The sequence below is a fragment of the Tyto alba genome, unplaced genomic scaffold (genome assembly GCF_018691265.1).
Source record: "Tyto alba isolate M040663 unplaced genomic scaffold, T.alba_DEE_v4.0 Super-Scaffold_42, whole genome shotgun sequence".
In the NCBI taxonomy this organism is placed as follows: Eukaryota; Metazoa; Chordata; class Aves; order Strigiformes; family Tytonidae; genus Tyto; species Tyto alba.
The window spans coordinates 17,942,353-17,960,844 of record NW_024881318.1 but is presented as its reverse complement, the minus strand read 5'-3'; the positions used below and the strand labels follow the sequence as shown (position 1 = coordinate 17,960,844).

The following is an 18,492-nucleotide window of genomic DNA, read 5'->3' as shown; positions in this document are numbered from 1 at the left end:
TCCATATTGAGACCTTCTTGATGTATATGTTGACTCTCTCTGACAATTTCACACATTATCATTAATTGTCTTTCTGTCATGGATTGCCCTTCATGTGGGACAATGGAGGAGAGGAAAAAACTCATGAAGTTTGTCACCAAAGCATGCGGTTTTGCCATTGGCCCAAAGACTTTTTACTAGGCTAGGCTAGGAATGGGTATTGTGGAAAGAGACAGCTGCCTGCGTTGTTGCACACAAGTATAAACCCAGATTTTAGATACTTCTAGAAATCTGGTAGCCTATGGGCTGTCTATAATCAGGCACACAAATCACTCGGCAGTTCTAAAATACTGGCCAGACGTTTACAATAAAAATGTAGAAAGAATGGGCATAGATGTGAACAATAGCAGTTGTTTTACAGTTGGTCATTTTTGACCTGCAGTTTGTGACTGTAATTCTTATATGATTTCAGGTTCTCTGGGGTACCCCCAGAATTTGAAATGTGTAACACACAATTTACATAAAATGATCTGTACTTGGGATGTCTCTTCTAAAGGAAGACACGGACAAACTGATTTTTGCTACACTACCAAGTAAGTCCCCTGTATACCTGGTTGTAAACTAACAAATTGTGATGAAAGTATAGTTATTCCTCTGTCACTGACCATGGAATTTGTGATGCTGTTGTTTCCCAGCATCTCCCAGTCAGTTTTCCTTGGGTGGTGCTCCCTCCAGGCACTGGTAACTCAGGCAGTGGCGGGGCTTCTGGCAAAGTCTTGTTTCATGCTAACAATTCTGCCAAAATCTGCTTGCTCTCTTCAAAGGACTGGAAGATGCTCTCATTTACTCAGGCTTCTATGTGTGTCTGCCTAGCCCTTGCTCAGAGTTTTCATGAGGGACATCTTCATACCAGGTTCAATCCAAAAGGAAATGATAGTTGGAAGAAGCGAATCCTAATGTTATGGGCCAAACCAGTAGGATATATGACATAAGTGTTGAGATTCACATGTGGAAAAACATGAAAAATCTCTTGGTGGCTGTCTTACAACCTTTATAAATTTTAAGCTGTTTAGAGAGCACTGTATTAGAGGAAACATAAAAATTATGCCACAATTACAATAGCTTTTCCAAAGTGAATACAAGTTGAAAATTTTGAGAAACATTTAAAAAACTTAAATCTTTAGTGTGTTTTTCACTAATGAGAACTACATGTTCAATTCCCCATGCTGTGGGTCTGCCAAATGCTTATCATGTGCTAGGGATGAGTTCAAATCCTTTCTGCATCTTGATCCTGCCCCCAATCCAGATATTTGTACTGTCTTTTTTCCTGTAAATTCTGCAGGCAGCCCAGATTTGTCCCTGGGGTCCCAGGCCTTGGCTGCACTTCTTCCACCTACATGTTTGATTTTCTGTGTCTAGTTACATGTTCTGCACTGCCAGCTATCATTTCCATACAAAAAAACCCCTATGTGTGACATTGCGGCCAGAGTTCAGGAGTGTAGAGTTCATGAGGTACTGCCCTGTAACGAACAATCATGTAGCTGCTGCTGTTTCTCCTTAGCGAAGCAGAACAGGTTTGGGTCTGTGAAGCAGAGAGGCTGGGGGCTGAGCTTCGTGCAGACCTCCCTGAGGGAAAGAGATGTTTTTTTTTCAGTTGCCCAAACATCCTCTAATAATACCTCAGTAGAGGAGTACCCTTCTGACCACTTAAGTCTCAGCTGTCCTCCACTAGCCCAGAGTCTTGCATAAATCTTAGAAGTTCAGCCTAAGCACTTGACTCCCATCGATGGGAGCTACAGGGTCCTGTTCCAGTTCATAAGTGAGTAACAGTCCCTCAGCAGGAAGTCTGGCATTGTTCTCTTTGCTTTCCTTCCTCCCATCGTTCCCCCAAGAGGAAGGTCTGGATTTTTCCAAATTTTTTGCCTTTCCAGTTGCATATCAATGATAATGAGCAAAGGGATTTGTCCCATCCACTATTGTTTCCTGTATGTATCTACAACCTCCAGACAAAGGCCAAATCACATTGTGCTGAGCACTGCACAAACATTATGCAGAGACTGTATTTCCCTCTAGAATCTTAGCAATTCTCTCCCCTGCCCTCTGCTCTCCCTGCAAGCTGAGCAGCTGAAGAGAGCTAAAAGGTTTGTTCTAAGATGGGGACACAGATGGGTAAACCTGCTCTTTGAACCCATATGCCATCATTTTGAGAAGAAATGGAGGGTCAGAGAGTCAGAAAACATAAAGGGAGGTGGAGGTACTGTTGTGTTTGGGGTTTTTTTATTTTACTTATTTTGAAATATGGATCCATGGTGACTGTAGGTTTCAGAAATGTCTTCTGGTTAAAAAGTCAGTTTTTCACTTTAAAGTGTTCTCTTAACAACTAAGTAGCTGCATTATACAACTAGTGCACAGCCTATCATTGCGATAAAAGTGACTTGAAAGATGAGGGAATGCCTTTTAATCTGATACTAATCAAAACCCATGCAAGTCTTACTCCTTCACAAACTTGATATGGACCTCTCTGTTATACAGAGAATTTGTGTTTTATTAGTGTCCTAGGAACAGGAATTAAGTTGCCTTAGATTCCTGTCAGTTGAAATACCTGCTTAATCCCCTCTTTTTTCAGTGACCTCCCCTCTCCAGTATGTTTTAAAACTAAGGAGAAAAGGGTTGAGATTCCAGTGCCAGAGAGCTCCAGCACAGTGACAGTAACCACAAACAGCATTTCTGGAACTCCTTTTGCTACCAAAGAATTTGAAATCCACAAGAAAGCCATCTGTAAGTATCGGCTTTTATGTATGTATATAAGGCCTTTATACTATGATTAACAACGCTTCAGAAGTGTATACGCTTGCAGGTTTTTTTGGCAGTGTTCCTGTGTATAAAATGTTGATGTACTGAGTTCATATGAATCTACCATACATAATAGGTTGTTTTCTCTCCCCCTCCAGGGGAAAAAAAAACCCTCTTATCTATAGATCATAGCAGAGAAATCAAGGGCAGAATGTGAGGAGGAAAACAAAGTAAAACACTGTTACATCCCCCTAATCACTCTGCCTTTTTTTTTAATAGTTGTAAATTAGGAAGGATTTGTAAACAAGTTCCTAATCTACATACTGAGGTACCTGCATGGGGCATAAAGTGCATTTGGTCAGACATGGCTTGGGAAAGGCAGAATAAACTTCCTAGTGCCTATTCTCCCATTTTAAATGCTGAATAGCTACAGAATGAATTACTTTATTCCTGCAATTTCACAACATTTTAAAGGAAGTTATATGTCACTCCCAACAGGATCATATTTTCTTAATATATGCCTAACTTACCTATTCTGTTCAAATGTATATGAAACTGAGCAAATACATTTATGCTTGGGAGGTAGGCTGTGTAATATTGGAGTCAGAGATAAATTAAACTTTTTCCCAATTCCTTCCCCCTAAAGGAGGAAGTTGTAAAATGAAGATGGCATTGACACTATCTGCCACAATTGCTCATAATTTAGTCTTTGGTTTTGGTTTGCATGCTTATTCCTTTAGTGCAGTCAAATTCTAAAGTCAGTAGCAGTTCTTATTCATGGCTCAGTTTTCAGTTGACTGCAGCTCAAGAACTTTAACAAAGCAGAACTCAAAAATATGTGGTCAACACATTGGGTTCTCCAGCATCTTGCTCACTCCAGGCAGGATGTCTCTCTCAGGTTCATCCTGGGTAGTGTGTTGACTGTGCTGAACACCTTACAGGCTCTCAGAGCCTTGGCCAGGACCAAAGTTGGATAAATCACACATTTCAGAAATGGGATTTATCCTTCACCAGGCCCAGTGAACTGCCATAACCTTTTTACTACCATAATCCTTGCCTGCTTTGCAGCCTCTTGATTCAGCAGCACACATTCATAGAAGAGGTGCTTCGGTTTAACCTTCCTGTCCTGTCCCCATCACCACGTCATACCTTTAATATTTCTTTTAGCTTAAAATCACATTCACCATGATCCTCTTCAGAGCCTCATGTGAGCTTCTTCCATCCTGTTTTTCTGTTCTCCTTTCTCCCTACTCCTGCTTTTGTTGCAAGTTCCCTCTTCCCTGCTGGTCACCAAAACCCACTTCTTCCTTTGGAGGGTTTTCCATCATCCTCCCTAGATGTGTTCTCATGTACACTTCAAAGGCTGTCGCCATGGTTCCTTTATCTCTGTGGCATTGAATGAAGGCTGTGAAAGATAGGATGTCTTCCTTACTATGCATTATGAAGAGTCATATTCATGATCAGTTACGCACACATCTGCATGCTGAGATGTTAAAAGAAAATGCTACCTGGTGACTCATCAGCACCTGTGCTTTCCTGGGAACTTTCTTGCTCAAGTAATGACAGAGCCCATCTTGTTCTTATTACAAAGGTTGAGTTACATGCTTGTATGGCTACTAGCCAGATCAGAGCAGAGAGCTGTGGCTGTTGCTGACTAATGACTTGACTATGGCTTTTTTCTCCCTCTCTTTTTCAAGCATTTGTTCCTCTTGCTCCACGCATTCTTAGTTTAACACCTGATTTTTCAACTTCCACATTAAATCTGAAGTGGAGTGATAATGGATCGGTCTTCAGGTATGGACTGGATGCCTTTTGGCAGATTCAGATACTCCGTAAAGAAGCAATGGAAAAAGTCACACAAGTAAGTCCTTTTTTTCCTTTATGAAAACTATACAAACAATTTTTGCCTTTGGTAATATTCTGGGAGGTCATTTGAAGAAAGCTGAGAATAATGAAGATTGTAGAGCTTTGCAGAACCTGAGTGTCATCATGCATCTGGTAGGTAACTTACTAAATTTCAAAGTTACGAGGACACTGGCTACTATACTGTCAGTACTTATTCATAGTCACAGCATTTATTTTTTTTTTAGATCTAGTACAGTTTGTTTTGTTTTGTTTTTTATAATTAGAACTTGCTTATGAATTTGGCAGATATTTTACACCATTATCTCTGCTTTACTTCTCCAGCAGTGTTTCAAGTCCTGGTGGTCTTTGAATGTTCAGTTTGATTGGTTTGTTTGCAACCACAGTTATTCCAGGCCAATTTGTAGCTCTGTTCTATAATTTTTAAGAATGGAAAAAAGTTAAAATGTGCAGCCTGGGTCTAATATTAGAAGAGTTTAATTTTGGAAAAGTTGGAATATTTCCCTGACGGATAGAGGCCCAGGATACTGGGATGCAGTATATACCTTTTGAAATGCTTGGTGAGCTTCTTGCTCCCCCTCAAATGTCTGCCCTCTGGTATTTCTGGCTGGCAGTCTACATGGCTGGTGGGCTGTTTAGCATCTTAGGCTTTTGTCCAAGTAAATTCACAACACAACTGAAAGTTAGGTGAGACAACCTATCTATCAGGATTTTATGATTTACTTCACTTAAATTGCCATACTGTTGACACCTGGGAGATTATATGTCAATACTAACAGGTGTTCATAAACTCTCTCTTGGTTGTTTTTCTTGGGGAAAAACTTTATAGGTAACTTACTATTCAAAACTGACTCATGAAGACACCATTCTTTCTTGGAACTGGACATCAGATATGCCTTTGGAGTGTACATCACACTATGTGAAGATTCGCTGTTATATTAATGTAACACAGTTTGTTGGCCCCAAGGATTGGAGTGACTGGAGCCCAGTAGAAGAGGTCCCTGGTATGTTTGTTCCCTTGCCACTGCATGGACTTAGGTTGCTTTAGGAAAAGTAAGCCAAAATCAGAGGAAAAGCATTAGGCAGTGATGGGATGCTGCTTTTGGGGGTGTTTTGATTAGAGAAATAATGTGATCATTAGTTAATGAATCCTAGTAAACATTGATTTGTATGTATTGGAGTGCTCCTCAGTAACGTTTTAGCTGATCAGCACCGTGTTTATACCAAATTGTTCATGTGGGGTTTTTTGTTTGGTTTTGATTTCTGTTCTTCCCTCTCTACTAGGGAAAGATACCAAGCCCAGTGGGAGTGGGGTGTTCCCTCAGGACACTGTGGTGGCAGTAGGTTCAGATGTGACAATTTGTTGTGTCCATGAAGAAGGACAGCAGGTACAACGGATGACTTATGGATCAGAAATATACCCAATGATACGTCTGAGCAGTCGGAGCAGTGCAATCAGAGTGCTAAATGCCAGTGCTTCAGATACCAGTGGGACAAATGTAGTGTGCATACTGTCCGAAGATGAGATGGATGGAACTGTCTTGTTTGTAGGATGTATGTATCATTATGTTTACTAACCTTAGGAAAATAAAAATAATTTTGAGACTCTTAGGGTTCTGCTAGGAAAGAAACATTATTGTGGCTTTTTCCCTCTGGTCTTTGGTTTCTGAGGATGAACTATGATTGTAGTCATTTGATTTCACTGTGGAAACCGCAGCCCATGGAGAACACAGCAAGGCTGGGAGGATGAGGAAGTACCCATGTAAGCCCTCTTCTCTTACAACCTGGCCCAGTGCTTCCGTCCTTGATAACTTTTTGTAAGGCACTTTTTCATGAACTGGAATACTTAGTAGTTTATTACCATATGAAGATTCATTCCCAGTCTCTTATCAGTTTAGGTATATATCTGTTGTAGTTTGGTCCATGACAAGAGTGAGGGCAAGAATTGTAAGTGAAAACATTCATTTACCAACCAGTCAGATGAAGACAATAAAACAGCTAGACTTGTAACAACAACAGATGCTCATCCAGGGCAGTAGCTCCCTGGGAGCTAATTACAGCAAAGGAACCCAGCTGACATTAATTTCTCTTTCCTAGAAAATCTTCTAAACATGCTTTTAGTATTTTCTTTAAAGATACTGAATCATTGTGTATCTTCGCTGTGTAACCATACCAGCCTCAGAAATCTCTTCTATATATAATGATACCTCTCAAAACAAACTACTGAAAATACCCAGTTTTTCTTTCCCAAAATTGGTCAACTCAGAGCTTTGTGTGTTTTCCTCACAGGGGTTTTGAGAGTTATCATCTTCCAATGGCTGGCCATTAGAATCCTGTTCCGCATTACAAATGTCTGCCTTTGAACTTAGGGTCCTTGGGGTTGAGGGAAAGAAGAAACTGGACTCATTTTGAAAGTGTGTTCCAAATTCCAGCCTGTGCCTCCTGTCACTGACTTTGTGTATTAAATGTGTAATAGCAAATGCAAAACAAAATCCAATCTTTTATGACTTCTCAGTGAGATGGCATTTTTACGTTATTTGTGCAGTATTTGCTTTTGTGGGAGAATCTTCAGGTAAATAAATCAATGGTTCATAAACAAACGCTCTAATAATCCCATAGGTTTTTCCCATACAGTGGTTTTTGAAGAGCTGGGATGTCTGTTCCCTGCCAGTGTTGCTTCTTGTGGTACCTACTTGGTGGGAAGGGAGAGGACATGTCATGATGCTCTTGTTGATGAGAGACATTTGGGAAAGAAAAGGTTGAGAAAGTAAATGCATGAGCACACCACCTTGGTTAAGCCTTGGTCTGGCAAAATAAGTGTTCTTTTTGGCCTGCTGCTCATAATCTGAGCTAAGCCTGCCACTGTTGCCTCTTGCATTTGTGCTCCTTCTCTAGGGCAGCTATATGGATATTATTGTGCTACTTCTTAGACAAAAGTGTATGAGACCTTAAATAAGTGCTCTGCTTAGTCTCACGTTAGCATGGTTACCATCTCTGTTGGGACTACTACCCATCTTCTCCACAAAGGCACTCAACACTGCTCTAGTATGAGAGCAAAGAACAAGCTTTAAAAGAAAAAGGTGGGCACTTCTGAAACAGTGGTGAAGAGGATGAGCCATGTGGGTCTTGCTTTAACTTCAAAATTCAGTGTGGAATTCATGCTAAAGGGAATATCTTCTTGACATTACTTGCTTGAAGAATTCAAATCAGTGGTGGGGCTGGCACGTAAGAAAATGTGACGCACAGCTGACAGCACTCCTACATTGCTCAGCAGCTAAACTGATGCTTAGAATTTTGGAAAAGTCTTGGCAGAGTTTCAGTGAAACACTTCCAGGTCAGAGCCTGGAGCTTGTGAACATATTTGTATGTGATTTACCAGATTACCCACCCACTTAGAAGTCTAGAGTTGAGATGGGGCTGCTAATAATTATCCATCTGTTTTACTGGGATTTTTTTAGAGCATATTATTTATATGTTTGGAGCATAACTATTACCATGTATTTGTGAGGCACACAATCTAGACCCAGCGAAAACAAATGGTGATGCTTTTAGGAAGCTAGCGGCCCAACTGTCACACTAGGATGGCAAAACATCAGCTAACTGTTTTGGTTTTCTTTCATGCTACAGATGCCCCTGATATTCCCCAAAACCTCAGCTGTGAAACATCCAACTTTCTGATAATAAAATGCACCTGGAAACCAGGCAGACCCAGTGGACTATACGGAAAACGAAGAACAAAGTACAGTTTATTTGAAAGGTAAAGCAATTCAACACTAAAAGGAGTAAAAGGGTAGAACTGGAATATATCCATTGCTGTGTGTGACTAACTGTGCTATGTCTATTTAAATGAGATAATCTCCATTGATAGAGCCTAAAATACTTTTCAAGAGTTTGTGGAAGTTGAAACTAAACTAAGCTTGGAGAACCCTTGCCTAGCTCTGTGAAGTTTCAGTGGGAATTAAGGATGACTTTTCTTAGACTTACACCATTATGAACTCCTGAGAAAATAAAAAGCTGTGTGTCAGGCTGCTGTCAACATGTAGATAAGACAAATATGAAAATACTGGGAGATAGCAGGAGTGATTCACTAATTTTTAAAATTTTTCTATATGCAACCTGTATCAGATCTTCTGTCAGACATTTACTGAGCTTCTGTTACGCAGAATAACAGAAACTCACTAAGGAACAATTTAAGACAGGCTATGGGGCATTTCCCAAATGCTACTAGTGAAAATAGCAATAAGCCTACATCCATTCTTCTCCCAGAATTAAGAACTAGATAGTGTATAGCAGGCAAGGTGCATGTTACCTGGAAAACATTTAAAGGGACAAAAAACACTAGCATCATCCACAGAAAGAAGTAAAGGCTGGTGTCCACTAGTTTGTCTTACATTGTAGGCCATGTAAAGCCTTAAAATCTTGCAAACTGGATTATTTGGTGGTTATGATTAGAAGTTAGTGAGGAGTTAACTAAATTCCCATGGTGAGGAGGCTCCCCTGTAATGCCAAAGAAGTAGTCAAGGAAAGGAGCCAGAAGAGGCCTGAGTCACACACACCGTTGGAAAATGGCGTCTCATGGTGGCTCTGAGGCAAGTCAGAGGCAGTGAGGACTGAGTTATGGTCACAAGTGTCATCCAGGATGCTAGTGCTAAAAAAGCCATTGGGTAGGGTGCAAAGAGGTAGACAAAACAGAGCAAGTATTCAAAGGAAAGGAGCTCCAAACACTGGCTGCCCATATTCAGCTCATAAATGAGGATGTAGTTCAGACTTGTTTCACTCAGCCCAAAGCTGTCAGGAGAGTAATGTGATGCATTTCAGGATAAATATTCTTGTCCTTGTTCTCAGCCCACACTGACCTATTGAAATAAAGAGCATGGTGTGGAGAGAGCTCAGAGCTCAGCTAGAACACAGTACAAATGCCTGAAGGAAGAAGTTAAACTTGTGCTACTGAATGAGAGATTTACACATATCGCAATCAAAGCAGATTCTATATATGTACATACATTGCAGATACATGCTTTAGATTTTACCTCTAAAGATGTAACTTTGGTCTCGGCTGTTACCAGACTGCCTCTGCTGCTTTTGATTTAAAACCGGCTGGGACTAGTGGATGTATCCCAGGTAACAAACCTTGATTTAGATTTGGCAGGGCTAATAGAAAGACATAATGTGTGTCGCATCTCCCTAGTTCAAAAAGCAATTAAAAACATGCTTTAAATGCAAATGTATGCTGATCTGAACAAAGATACTTTAAATTGGAATCTTAGTTGTGACTTGTGAGGTGGTTTTACAGGACCTACCTGTTTTCCAGGCATTTGAGAAGTAAGAGAATGGAAATGTTATGCTAGTGGAAGAGGAGAGTTACACGTGAGAACAGGGCAAGTCATGACTGATGCCACGTTAACCTGCAGTGTGGTGTTAGATATGCCTCTGCAATCAAATCATTCTGTAAGCCATGTGTCAGTGGACCCGTCATTCTTTACTGTATTTTCCATCAAGACTTGTGACTGTTGCTAGAAATTATCTTATTCAAAAATCAAGTTGTTCCCCCTGCTTTTTACTTTGTAGAATATCTGGTAAAAACATCTCATGCGAAGTCAATGAAATGAACAGAGAGCGTGTCTGTGGCTTTCCAGTACTGGCTGATCAAAAAACCTATGATTTCATATTAGGTGTCTCCAATCCTATTGGTCAAAGAGAGTCATCGCTTTTGGTTGATTTAACTCAAAGAGGTAAGACTTAAGAATTACAAAATGAAAAAGAGTTTGAAGAACTGTGACATGGTATACTTGTCATTTTTTTGCTTTATTGTCACCAGTATTTTGCTGTGTTCAGTAATTTGAACTTGAAAAGAAAATATCTTAAGACATGTCCTGAGGCAACAATTAGGTGTAGCGGGAGATGCCAGTTCTTCACAGCAGTGCTACCAGATTGGATACACTACTGTGTGAATAAATGCTACTTGCAATCTAATAAATAGCCAGCTGCTGTTTATGTATTACTTCATATTCTATTACACATCAGTAATTAAAATTCAGGTGTAACTTTATGAACTGTAAGTGACCCAGTATTTCAGTGTCTGCTTATAAGGCAAAATATTATGCAGATTTACAACAGCAGGATTTGGAGCATAAACCAAGTAGCACTAAAAAGCTAAAAGATAATAGCAGGAGTATTACCTGCTATTGGTAATAGCCATGATGATCTGCTGTTGTGGTTTGTAGGAAGAAGTAACTTCTTCCATTAGGCCTTCAGTTTAAACAAGGAAAGGGAGAAAATTGCCACCTTTCCAGTGCTGTCATTCCTGTCCTTTTCCATCTGCCTCCACAATCACAGCTGAGGATTCAGGGTTTCCTAATGGTTACAGCATTCTGCCATTCTTTCTGAAAAACTAAATTTAAACATGAAGGTGGTGCAGGCTTTTCGTCCATGTCCCAGTTCAACTAGCATGAGATTAGAATTGTCAGAGTAAATTGGCAGGTCCTGGAAAAGCATAATTTCTTTCTATTAATTATAAACTGGGCTGTTTTCCACCCAGTCAATACGACTGCTATTTCTTATTTGTTTCCTTTCCTTTCTTTCCCTCACTGTCCACTTTATTCCCAACACAGACTACGTATTTCCTTAAGGTTAACTGGACCAGTTGCAAGAGTAGAGATTTTTTTTTTTTCCCCTGATAGCTATGAGTAGTAGTACTGAACATTATTGAAAAATTCTGTGAAGGAAGTTTTGGGAAGGGAGAGGTCATTTAGGAGTCCTACCTTGTCCTAGTCTGCAGATTTTAAGGTCTAATTTAGAAAGTTCCCAGAAGGTGAACAACGCTGAGTGAATTTAATGTGTCACTGTCATCCTCTGAAATAGCTTGTGTTTTGTTTTTTTTGATAAAGTCAGTAGGAGGGGAAATTTTTCTGTCTCCAACTTCTTATCACACACACCAGTATGCTCAGCCTCAATTAAATCTGTTTCCATTCCTGATAGCTGAAAAGGGCATCAGGAATGAGGCTGCTTGCCGGTGCCTTCCCAGCACCAGCTGTCCTAGTTGCTGATCAGATCATATATTTATCCTTCTGATTCTCTTTGATCTTTTAAAATCAGATTTTTCTGAATTAAAATGCATGTTTTTTTCTTAGAACTGAGGTGGGTTTTTTTATCTTTTAAGTTCATCCAAAAACTCCAGAAAAGCTAACTGTTTCTGGGAACAGTTCTACAAGTGTCCGTCTGCATTGGTTTATAAATGGCAGCTTTGCTGAGATCAGGCTTCTGTGTCAAATTGAAATTAGCAGTGGTCACTCTGAGCGAAAATTGGTAAGTGTTGCTTTTAATGGCTTATTTTTTTTTGCTCAAATGTTGATCTTTTTCACTGAACCAACCACATTTCAAATTATTTTCTAAGAGCTTCATTCTGATCATCTTACTAAATGATTAATATGCTAGTAACTAGAAGTTCATCTACTAAAATAAGAAAATGTTCTGCTCATCTCCATTGTTGCCTGCTTTCTTTTTTTTTGATTGGTTTCAAACAATGTTATTTGGTATTTGGAGAGGGTGCATGGTGCTTTATGCTGACCCTTTAGGTAACAGTCCTTGTGCTTTGTCCCTTCTGGCATAAACTGTATTAACACATACTTGTTCCAGGATGCACTGCTGCTCTGCAGACTTCCACAGAGGTTGTTTCAGATTGCCTCTTGCAGTCTGTAGTTGAATTTCTTTTTCCTTTTATTTCTCTCAGAGAACAGTTCATTTGCCTGCTGTCAGCAATTGACGTGCAAGTGGCTGTGATAGGGAGCTGTTAAACCTGCTTGTATGTCAGAGATGTGGGTTCTACCCCTGGGTGTATCAGTAGGTAATCCCCAGTGAACACCCCTGCTGCTGGAGAGAAGATGGTGTTTCTGAGTGGGGTTCAGATTTTCCAGAATTCAGGCTTCCAGCTGCTGCCCAGATTTGGTGCTCTGCATCACTAACTGGAGCTGCATATTTACGCTGCTGACTGTCAGAATAGCTTGGGATACTAATTTAGACACCAACATCAGATATAAAGTGTGGATGGTGGGAATATATCCTCTTCTTCTGTATTCTCTGACATAGTGTGGGGGTGCTCTGTGTCACTGGGGAAGCCTAATGGCAGAATTGCATGTTCAGTTGGCCTGAGATTTAATCCAAATTCTCTGTTTTTGTGTTCAGATGGAGTATCTCTGACCAGCTTGGGTAGGCCCAGGCTGAATTGTCAGGTCTTTCTGCACACAGCCTGAATTTGTAATTTGAGCACATTAACCTCAGAAGCTGACTTTTACAATGCTTGTTTGATTTTTAGCGGTATTCTATTACCCACTTCATTTAGTTGCTTGTTGGGCACAGCTATTGTGCACAGCCTTGAATAAAGTCACTCAAGCCACAGAAGTGATGCAGCTAAGACTGAAGATAATCATTACCTACACTGCCTCTAAAATAATAGGGTAGTAGTTAATGCATGCTCTGTAAGAGTATTTTTAAAATACTTCCAAAGCACTTAATGAGTGTGGAAGCCTTAAGCTTTTATATTTTCTTTGTAATGACATGTGTTAAATAGTACCCAGAGATTAGATACTGCAACGAAAATCATAAATATATTTGGAATTAACAGGAGCAAGAGCTGGCTTTTAGATGTACATAACATCTCAGACAGATGATCTGTGTTGGACAGTGGTGGATAGTATGAGATACCATCACCCACAGCTCTCTGCGTTTCTTTGCCCCCAACAGTTACTGCTTCTGGAGCAGTCAGTAGGGGAAACAAAGCACCCAACTGACACTCACTCCCATCTCAGTTAGCTTAAACTGCTAAAGAAGTAGATTTGCACAGTTCTGTCTAGTCAGAGTTATGCTGCTCAAAGCCTGGGGCATACACTTGCTTGTGAACTCTGCTACCAGGTCAGTCATCTGGGGCAGTGGGAGATGGTATAAGGTCTTACACTGCCACAGCAATTTGATTCACTGTGGCCCACGGCTACAGATATTTTGAAACACAGCAAACAGCTTGGTAGAAGTTTTTATAGCCTTGTTATGTTGTCTCCTGATGCTTAATAAAAAACCTCCAGGAGTTCTTTGTAATAAATGAAAGTAGCTGTGAAATTGTTATGGGGTTTTACATGGCATTTTGAAGATGTTTTCAGAAGCTTTTCCATCCGTATGAGAGATTGTTGGCTTTTTTAATATTTTTCAAACTGTCATTTGGCTTTAGAAATGCACAAGTTGCATCTTTAAGTCACTTGGAATCCAGTTTTTGGCAGCTGTGTTGCACATGTGTTATAATTAGATTCAGTAAAATGTATTCTGAGGCTTAGGGTTTCTTTAAGTAGTCATGAAACTGAAATACTCCCTAGTCTCACACTGTATTAAGAATAATAGGAGAGACTAGTCCTGTCATAAGTGCTGTGAACAGAGAATCTCCTGGGTAAGACTTGGTTACTATCTTTTAAAGGAAAAATACTGCCTAGGAAAGAGACTTCATGGTAAACATCCTGTTCAGACGGACTGTCTTCTGTGTTCTTCTGTGCATGTGTCTTAGGAAAAACGCCTCAGTCTACCCAGTTTGATGTGCTCGTGCACAGTGGAAGTGCAGGTTGTGAATACCAGAGGTGAAATTCTACCCTGTCTCACGGGAGCAGATTTGCTGCTCATGGGAGAGGTGACTGGATGGATTAGATGGGAAGCAACAGCCTGCTACTGTGTGCAGAGCTCATCCTGTTAAAGGCTCACCAGTGTTATTTCTCCTTTTCATGCTTTGTATCTCAAAGGTGCTACCTGATGTCATATTTCAATTTCTGTGCTACATATGACTTTATTTTGGCAGACTTCTGAAAAATGTTCCTTTGTTTATGGTGACTGCATAGGAAATACTACTTCATTAATTTCTTCGTAGGACTTGACTGCAGCTTATTTTCACACTGTTGGTATTCTTGGGGAAAAAGATGACCTTTTAAGGTATTAACTTTCAGCATAATCTAAGAGGAAAAAATATATAGGTATCATGTCAATTTCTGTAAATTTTCAACAGCACAATGTCTCCATGCCTGGTGGAAAATTCTCAACTTACACAGCTCAGCTGAACGCTTTGCACGCATATACCAAATACCAGTTCAGGGTGCGGTGTTCAGCTGCTGACCACTTCTGGAGGTGGAGTGACTGGAGCAGGGTAGAGGAGCACACAACATTGGAAGCCCGTAAGTTTATTTAATTCTTTGATGATAAAATGTTGAACTTGTGAAGCCATATATTTTAAACTAGGTGTTAAATTTTCTACTGTGCAACTTGGGGAAAAAAAAGACAAACAACTTTTTTTTTTTTTTTTTTTTTTTTTTTTCTTAGCTCCTGCAAGGGGACCAGATATCTGGAGAGAGAGAAGTCCTTCTGGAAAAAGTCTAAAAATCTTCTGGAAGGTAATTAAAACTTAAAGTTTTAAAATATTATGTAATGTAACTATATGAAAAAATAGTAAATAAAATGGACTGCTTTTCTTAACTTTTTATGGAACCATCCATTGAGACAAATATTTTTCCCAAAATGAGAATATTATTGAAGTTTTATACATTAAACATTGCATTGAGAAGCAATTCACACGAAGAATTAATTTTTTACACATTCCAGATGAAAATTAAAAACTTACAAACTTAGGTGTTAATTCTCAAAGTCACACTTGAGTAATTGTTTTTTCTTCCTTGTAGTCCTACACATTCATCAGACTAGATCAGGACATTAAATTCATATTATTGTATGTCTTCTTTTGTTTATTCCATTTTGGTCTTAATGTGCTCTTTGTTTGTTCATAGCCTTTATCTCTTTCTGAAGCCAATGGAAAAATAGTGTCTCATGAAGTGTCCTGCTACCTGCTAGAGACACCACTGGAGTATAAAGAAGTTACCGAACCCTCAAACAGTACTGAGATAAAACTTGGAAAAAATGACTGTGTAATTAGTGTTGTAGCCAAAAACCATGCAGGCTCGTCTCCTCCTTCAAGGATAACAAGTGTGGAACTTCCAAGCGGTGAGTGCTCCCAGCAGAGAGCTAAACACCTTCAAAGTCTGGGGAATACCTGGGCAAGTCTGTTTACAGAAAAATAAGATAGATACATGCTTTTTTTGTTTGTGTTTGATTTCTGGTTTATTTCCCCACCCAAATCTACTGGGTGGGAGAAGAAAAACCTGCTGCTTTGCTTCTAGGGTAGTGTCTTGCCAATTAATTGTGCTCTCTGCATAAAAGAAGGGTGATAGTGTTCAGTCTCTGCAGCTATTTGCACTTTTCTGGAGACCTCCCAGGAACAGCAACGATGAGGTTTCAAAGCGTTAGTGTTGATCTCTGATGTTTAGGGAGCTCAGTTCATTTCTGTGTGTTGTTGAGATGCTGAAAAGTGTTACATGCCAAAGAGAATCAGAATCAAGTTTTGGGGGTGTTGTGTGGCTTTTTAAGGGGTGAGTTGTCAGTTCAGTGCCTGTGAGCTCTACATGATAATATTAGTTGGGCTGGTTGGTAAAGTGTTGGCATCCTTGTACTAGGAGCTGGTGTTCAAAAAGGAGGTAGGACTTCAGCTAAATAAATCACTGCCACTCTTGCTGAGGGCTTAGGTAAAGGGAAATAGCTGAGCGAGATCATGATTTTCTCTCCCAACACTGAGCTTGGGAAGAAAATAATGTTGCATGTGGCTATTGAGAGTTCATGCTTCCCTGCACCCCAGGAATAGCGTAGTCTCCCAAAGCCCAAACCTCTAGCTCCAGATCTGGCCAATGCTCTGCAGGGAAGACAGATTTACACAGTGAGGCCTCTCTCTGCTTGTTTAGCAGAGACACATATGGTGCTGCTTCTCCTTCCCCACCCAGAGAGCAGGTATCACAGTTGCCCATCTTGCAAGCTCAGGTACTGATAAGACAGGGCCATCTCCTTTAGGAAGAAATGTGCTTTGACTGAGATTCACAGTGAGAGAAAGACAAATTTGTTTCTATGTAAAGGAAAACCATTTCTCTTGAGCTTCTCCAAAACACCAATACCTGTAAGTATATGCCTATTCTACTCCTTGGAGGGATAAGTAATAGTATGGGACAGTTGAATGAATAAAAATGCTTTTGTAGCTCTCCTTCTGCATTGAAAGAATGAGACTCTGGGAGTCGGGGAGGTGTCTGTAATAGGTTTGTGATGTGGGACAGCTGATGGCAGCTGGAGCTTTGCATTCCTTTATAGCCTTCTCTTGGATGTCTGAGGTTCCCTTTGGTGTTACCCAACTTGTTCTCATTGAAAATTTGCTCCCAAGTTGGTATAGGAATTATCTGAGTCACTGACTGGAGTCATGAAAGATGACTCATTCCCTGAACTGCATGACATTTCTGCCCAAACATCTTTTCTGGCTGCTTCCTGTGTACAGTCTGTAAGTGCTTTTAATGTCCATAAGAGAGCAATGGCTTTGAAGCTTGAGATTTGCTGAGGTTTTGTGAAAACTGAAAACACAAAGGGTACTCATCCTTAGTTAATTTGTCATTGTCTCTGAAAAGTTCTCTGTAGAGGGTTGTGGCATATAAACCAGCTGTTACAGGCTCCCCTAGCACTGTAGTACTGTAGTGCTAGTAGTTATTTCTACTAGTCTAGGTTGCAGCTATAAATACACCAAAATGAGCAGTACTGCCCTGGGTGAATTTCTAGTCATCTGTCTCAGGAAATAAAATCGAGTGTGATGTATTTAAGCATTTTTTAGAGAGTATGTGCTCACTCATTGTCAGTAAAGAGTCTTTCCTGTAAATGGGAAAATGAAAGCAGTCTAATTAGAAATATGCTCTCTTCCTGCATCATGGACATGTAGTTTCACTGAAAGTGTAGTATTTTTGTAGGGAAAAGAATTGAAAGACTTTGGAGTTGACTTGCTTTTTTTAATTATGTGTGTCTTTCTTGCCATGAACAAGTTAGAAAAGGATTGTACACTTAGCTATATGTTAAGATTATTTAGAAATAGACAGTCCTTCAACATTCACAGCACATCTGTGAGCGTAAAATTTTCACAGCAGTGGTTCTTAAAAACTGTCCTTGCCCTTCAGCCTTCCATAGTTTATGGTTTTAATAACATGAAATAATAGACTCAATAGGGAGCATAAATCAGAACACTGAAAAAGGAAAAACTGAAACCCTGAGATTGTTTTTGCAGATCTGTTGTGGGGCCACCACTGTTGTGGTGGCCTCTGGAAAACATCCCTTATCTCGGCAGGGTCCCATCTGATAGACAGCCGTGGAGGGAAGCTGGATGAATCAGAAGTCATTCCCAAATCTGTTCACTTCAAGGGCAGCTAAACCTTTGATAATCAGAAACAAGAAAAAATAGAGTAAAGGGAAAGCTGCTTTTTTTTTTTTTTTTTTTTTTTTTTTTTTTTTTCATTCACCCTTTATAGACTGGAACCTCCATAAAGTTCACCAGAAGCTTGTCTGTTGTTGTTGATTCCCAGTGAAAAATGGTTTTCTGTGGTTGGGCAAGTGACAGCAAGACACTTTGAAAGAAACATAGAGCAAACTGTTTGATGAAATGGCAGCAGGAATTTATAGCTGGAGGCTCCTGCCAAATTGGTGTCAAGTCAGATTTGAACCTGACATCGGCTGTAAATCCTTACCTTGAAAAAGTGCTTTTTAAGCCAGCCCTGAGCTGCAGCACTTCTCGTCATCATACTTAAGGCTGGCTGAGGGATTTGCTGCAGGCTATGTCTGATTTCCAGCACTTCAGAAAGCAAAGCTGAGTGCACCGCTTCGAATTTCACAGTACCAGGAGTGTGCCTCTCATTCTTAGAAATTACTGCAGTTTATAAAACCTTTGTGCTATGACTGGAGGGCTTTCTTCCAGCTTGGAGTACAGAT

At 40.0% G+C, this 18,492-nt stretch overlaps 1 protein-coding gene across 2 annotated transcripts in view; it reads left to right on the top strand.

Annotated features, from left to right (window-relative positions):
• Nucleotides 1-18,492, top strand: part of LOC104360622 (LIF receptor subunit alpha) — a 56,053-nt gene that overhangs the window by 23,086 nt on the left and 14,475 nt on the right. For both annotated transcript variants that reach the window (XM_032992219.2, XM_032992218.2), the window contains exons 3-13: nucleotides 452-572; nucleotides 2,606-2,757; nucleotides 4,470-4,633; nucleotides 5,465-5,639; nucleotides 5,920-6,189; nucleotides 8,263-8,392; nucleotides 10,204-10,367; nucleotides 11,795-11,940; nucleotides 14,669-14,834; nucleotides 14,980-15,050; nucleotides 15,441-15,654. In XM_032992219.2, the coding sequence (XP_032848110.1) occupies nucleotides 452-572; nucleotides 2,606-2,757; nucleotides 4,470-4,633; nucleotides 5,465-5,639; nucleotides 5,920-6,189; nucleotides 8,263-8,392; nucleotides 10,204-10,367; nucleotides 11,795-11,940; nucleotides 14,669-14,834; nucleotides 14,980-15,050; nucleotides 15,441-15,654 (1,773 nt within the window). The remainder of the gene's footprint in view (nucleotides 1-451; nucleotides 573-2,605; nucleotides 2,758-4,469; nucleotides 4,634-5,464; nucleotides 5,640-5,919; nucleotides 6,190-8,262; nucleotides 8,393-10,203; nucleotides 10,368-11,794; nucleotides 11,941-14,668; nucleotides 14,835-14,979; nucleotides 15,051-15,440; nucleotides 15,655-18,492) is intronic.